General features: G+C 55.0%; 1 protein-coding gene across 1 annotated transcript; it reads right to left on the bottom strand.

Moving 5' to 3' along the window:
• Window positions 1–464: 464 nt before the first annotated feature.
• On the bottom strand, window positions 465–4,214 carry LOC126641006 (galanin receptor type 1-like). Its single transcript, XM_050317290.1, has one exon. The coding sequence runs from the start codon at window positions 4,160–4,162 to the stop codon at window positions 2,834–2,836; it is 1,329 nt and encodes a 442-aa protein (XP_050173247.1). The 5' UTR covers window positions 4,163–4,214; the 3' UTR covers window positions 465–2,833.
• Between the last annotated feature and the right edge of the window lie 1,433 nt (window positions 4,215–5,647).

Raw genomic sequence — 5,647 nt, 5'->3', positions numbered from 1 at the left:
TGCTGAGGTTTCACCTCACTGGGATCCAGCATGAGTCACCCAGGCACTGCTGCATTACCCAGACCTGTTCAGGTTAATAAAATCACTGCCAGAGCCTGGGTGGCTCACGGGATGCTGTGTGGCTTTCACATTGACGTCACTGCTTCTCACTTACCCTTGGGTGACAGTGACCGAAATTCATTACTACCTGGCAGCCGTCGGGTAAAGCCATGCAAGATAAATCAGTGCTCTCCACAGCAAACAGGTGTCTGCAGCACAAAAGGAGCCATTCAGATCAGCAGGGCAGGAAGGGATTTTTCATCAGGGGAGTGAAGACATGAATGAGTCGATAGAGCGAGGGGAATTCAGTGGCAGGGAGTGATAACAGCGAGAGAGGTGGGGGGAGATTTCACTGTAGAGACAGTGGAGAAGTGGTTGGAGTGTGGGGGATAGAGAGGGAGTGACCAAGGAGACAAAGAGGAGATAAAGTGAGCAATTCGACTTTATTATAGGAAAACAGGGACACTGAAAGAAACTGCAAAACACATTTAAAAGGGTGAAGAGGAGATAACCTTGCCCAGTGAAAGTGGCCTTTGCCACAACATATCTCAGTGATCAGGAGTGCTGTGGGGCTGGAGGAAGGCATGGGCATGTGTATGAGGAGGCTCAGGAGTACACAGTCCCTGGTATTTCTGCCTCTGTGGAGGGTACAGAGACTTTCAGGCAGGACCCAGGCATCAGCTTGTGAACTCAGAGAAAAAAATTCTCCTCTGGGATACTAAAATGTGGATTTCTTGCACCTTTGACTGCATCATTTGATCCTGGCCATTTTCAGAGCCAGGACACCACACAGAATGGAGCTGGTCTGGCATCTTCATGATCCTTTCACTGTGGTTTACTCAGGGTGGGAATAAACATCTTGGTCAGGACAACGTAGCGAAATTTCAATATTGTGTCACATCTGGTCTGAGGATGGAAGCCATCTGTTTGCAAGACCTGGAGTCACTGGGTGTTCAGAGTGAGCTTTTGACAGCCCTCAGCCTGCCACATTTTGCCAGCCCTTAAAAATATGCCTCGAAAGAGGAAATAAAATCTCTACAGGCTTTTCTCCACAGCTACTGAAAGATCAGGCAGTAGGTACACTCCTATATCACCTGCAAAAATGCAGATGTTCTCATCTCCAGCACACATAAAAGCCATAAATCCGGGTAGTTGTAATGTCTTTTTCGTTCATACAAAGAGAATACAAATTGTGGATGGTACTGCCTGGAAAGGAGGAATCCTGTTTTCCAGGCAGATCATTGTTAAAATAAAATGCTATTGAGTGATCATGACAAAGGTTAGGTTGAATGGCTATTTTTTGTCTTTTGTGGGCAAAAGGCCCCCTGGAAGGCAGCAGGACATTATGTGAAACTTAGATTTCACAAAACATCCTCCCCTTGTTCAGAAATAAATAAATTTTTAAAAAGCCCCCCCGTCATCAAAAGCCTGAGTTCCATTAAATGCAAAATACTCTCCCAGGGACACTGCTGTGTTGTGTCTGTGGTTTGCTGAGAGGAGAGAGAAGCTGTGCTGGGTGCTGGGGCACAAGTAGCCAGGGCACGGGCTGTTCTGGCAGCAGGAGATGATGCTCATTCCCTCACATCTGGCATTGGCCAGGCACAGGGAAGGGGCTCACCTCTGGTTTCATTCCAGCTTTTTGGTTCTTTGTTGTATTTTTTTCTTCCTCCTACCTGTTGCCTGGTCTGATGTGTTCTCACTTAGATCTTGGGGAGAAAGGTCTCTTTTCTTTATGAATACAGATCCACTGCTCAGCACAACAGAATGCTCAAGCTTTACTGGAGCCTTTCAATGCTAACATAATAAAAATATACAATTTATTTATCAAAGCCTCCTTTAAAGGAGATGAGGGAAGAAATAGGTTTTAACCTACTTGTGATCCTCAGGAAAAGCAAGCACTTTGATTTGCTCCTTCCCAGACAAATAGCATTGCATTAGTTGTTTCTGATTTTATTAGCTATAAACCACTTTCTATTTTTATTTTCACATGCCATCGACTTTGTTTGGTACAGACACAGCTGAATAAGGCTGGTTTTTCAAGTGCAAATCATGTTAATAGATGCCCAGTTCTTTCCACTCCATACACAGGAACTGTAAGAAAGAGAGCTGATGCCCCCAAAAATGTTTTCCTATTGCATTTCCTAAATCACCTCTGAGGCCACATTATCCCTTCTGAATTTCCAAATGTGGAGTGGTGATGGTTGCTTTAGTACTTCTACCACTGTCTCTTCACATAAGGAGAATTTATTTGCATGGAGGAGTGAAACAATACGACCAGACAATGAAATCTCAAGTGGTAAAGTGTGTGAAATTCTCCATTTATATTACTTTTTATGATGCTATTTCCAGCTTTTCTTCACTGCTTGCAACTACAACTGATGGATTTGGAGCAGAGAGTGCCTCTTATCGCTGCTCTTCATCATCAAGGGTGAGAAGCAGCAAGCAGTCAAATTGTTGCTGTATCCAAACAGCATTTCTGCATCCAGAGATGGAGCTGCAGGGAGAGCTCACTCGTTGGGAACTTGATCTATCTAATTATGTGACTGTTGACTGGGCAACGGGCTACACATCCAGTTGTCCCCAGTAAAAATCATTTGTCTTAAAATTTGATCTGAGTTAAAATACATCATCTTTTTCTCTCTTTACATGTTTCTTTCCCTGTCACAGTGTTTTTGAACCTGTGTCGAGAGTTATTAGAATCAAGTTCTCTTCCATCATTAAAATACCGGGTTCAGAAAGACCTCTAGAGTCCTTAAATGCAGATGAGGGTATGAGAGGCACTTCCTGAGCAGAATTACAAGGAAGTGTTCTCACTGGAGACAGTGTTCAGAGGTGGATGCTGGCAGGAGTTCAACTGTCCACACTTGTTCTTATGGCCATGACCTCCCTGACATCTCCTGCCCAGGGTAGGGGTAGTGGTGGGTCCTTTCCTCGCTGGCTCCACTGAACTGTGGTAAGAGAGCAGCTCTGGGACCGAGGAATGAGTTGCCCCTTCAGACAGAGAGAAGTTAAAGAGAGAGACCATTCTTTGGTGGTATTTGCTCTTCATTTCCTTGGCTGATCTGTAGAGGTTCCCAACAAAGCAATAGCATATGGGGTTGAGGCTGGAATTGGTGAGGCCAAGCCACTGGGCAAAAGGCCTGAGCTGCAGGATCCAAGGAGAAGGAGTCACATCCTGCAAAGACTTGGGGATGTTGAAATCAATCCAGATGTCCATCAGGTAGACGGGCAGCCAGGAGATGGCGAACAGCAGGACCAGGGCCACCACCATCTGTGCCACCTTCCTCCGGACCTTGAGCCTGGAGGCCGGCAGGGATCGGGTCAGGGCGGTGCTCTCCTTCAGCTGGCTGCCACGGCTCCACAGCCGGCGCACCGTCAGGAAGCAGATGGCCATGTTGAACAGGACTGGCAGGCAGTAGAGGGCACAGAAGAGCAGGAAGTTGTAGGCTTGCTTGAGCCTCTCCTGAGGCCAAATCTCCCTGCAGATGGAAAACACCAGGGGCAAGCCCTCCACCACCCCGATCTCATCCCGCCTGTTCATGAAGATGAGGGGCATGCATATCCCCGAGGACAACAGCCACACCACCAGGATGGTGCTGAGGATCCTCTTCTGGGTGAAGAAAGAGCGGGCGTTGAGAGGGTTGTGCACGCTGTAGTAGCGGTTCACGCTGATGACGGTCAGGCTGAGGACGCTGGCAGAGACAGAAACGGCCTGGATGAAGGGCACTGCCCGGCAGAGGAAGTCCCCATACACCCAGGCTTTGTAGATGAGGTTGCCCACGGTGATGGGCATGCAGATGCACACCACCATGAGGTCACACACCGCCAGGTTGATGAGGAGGCTGCGGGTGGCGCTCAGGCTGGACACCCGGCTCCGGCGCTTGCGGGTCAGCACCCTGATGGACATGATGTTGCCCACGAAGCCCACCACGAAGGACACCAGGTACATGACTGTGAGGCTGATGGTGACGGGCTCCTTCGCGAAGAGAAAGAGCATCTTCTCCAGCTCTTCCCACCCCAGCTCCTGGCTCCCATTCCAGAGCCCGCCTTGGGTCTGATTCTCCTCCTGCCAGACCTGCAGAAGTCCAGGGGGGGCCCCGGGGATGGGGGGAGACGAATCCATGGCTGAGACCCCCGGGTGCCCCGGGCTAACGGGGCAGAGCCTGCCGCGCTGCTCCCAGCGCTCCGGGCATGGCGAGCGGGGACCAGCCCTGCCTGCAAGAGAGGGTGCGGAGAGAAGAGGTGAGCGGGGACTCGGGGCAGCGATCGCCCTTCGCGGGGACCTGCCGGACCAGCAATTGCTTACCCGTAACTTACTTGAGAAGCGGCCGTAGCGCGGGGCGAGCGGTCCGGGCAGCGGCGGGGGGAGCCCCGAGCCCGGTGGGAGCCCCGCACTCGGCCGCGGGGAGACGGCGCCTCCGGTGGGAGAACCGGGAAGGAGCCCCGGTCCCCCCGCAGCCCGGAGAGTGGCCCCATCCCCGGTCCGCCGCCACTCCCCGCGCTCCCTCCCGGGAAAGTTGCGCGTCCCGCGGTCGCGATGCCGGACCCCGGGCTGGCCCCAAACCCCCGGCCCCTCCCCGGTTCCCCGGCTCTCCCGCGGCGCGGCGGCACTCACCGGGCGGACGGCGGGCAGCGCCGGGCCGGGCTCCTCCCGCCGGCAGCTCTGCCGTGTGTGTGTGTGCGTGTGTGAGAGCGTGTCCGTGTGTCCGTGTGTCCGCGTGTCCGTGTGCGCGGCGGCAGCGCCCGACCCGCTGCCACAGGCGCGTGCTCGCACCCACGCACCCACCGCACCGCCAGCCCGGCACCCACCCCGCGCCGCGCACACGGTGCACACCCCGCACACGGTGCACACCCCGCACACGCTGCACACCCCGCACACGCACAACAGCCCCGCACGCACGCACAGAGCCCTGTCCTGCGAACCCCGCGCACGCACACACGGACCCCCGACAGACTCCACGCAACCCCTCCAGCGCACACGCACGTCTGTAGACCCGCACACACACGCTGTGCACGCTCCCCCTGCACGCACTCGGCTGCACGCACCTTCCTACAGGTGCCCTGCACACCCGCAGCCACCCTGAGCATCCACCCCCCCCCCTCCTCACCTCCACCTCCCGACCCACTCACGCACCTCTGCGTGTCCGCGCCCGCTTTGCACTCCCCGACCCCTCCCCGCACACGCAGGGGCGGCTCAGCCTCCTCACCCCTTCGCATCCTCTCCACCTCTTCCCCCAATCCTGCCCTGCACTGCAGAGGAGCCCCCGACCCTCCGCCGGGAGCGGCTGAGCCCCTGCTCGAGCCAAGCCGGGCCGAGCCGAGCCAGGATAGGCTCATCCAAGCCCAGTCCTTGCCCGGGCCGAGCCGGGATAGACTGAGCCGAGCCGAACCGTGCCGGCCTCCCCTCCCACCGGCCGCCAAGAGCCCGACCGGCTCGGCCGTGGTCCTGAAGGGACAGCTCCGCCCGGGCCGGGCGGGGACCGGGCACGGACAGGGCGGGTCTGGTCCGGTCTTGGACTATTCCTGATGTTCCCCTTCTCCTCCTCTCCTGGGGTCCCTAGGATCAGCTGCAGCAGGGCAGGGAGGGACTCGAGAGCTTCATTTCTAC

The sequence above is a fragment of the Myiozetetes cayanensis genome, unplaced genomic scaffold (genome assembly GCF_022539395.1).
Source record: "Myiozetetes cayanensis isolate MyiCay16 unplaced genomic scaffold, myiCay2020 scf20-37, whole genome shotgun sequence".
NCBI lineage: Eukaryota > Metazoa > Chordata > Aves > Passeriformes > Tyrannidae > Myiozetetes > Myiozetetes cayanensis.
Note: the sequence above shows the minus strand (reverse complement) of the source record. Positions and strands in the feature narration are given on the sequence as shown.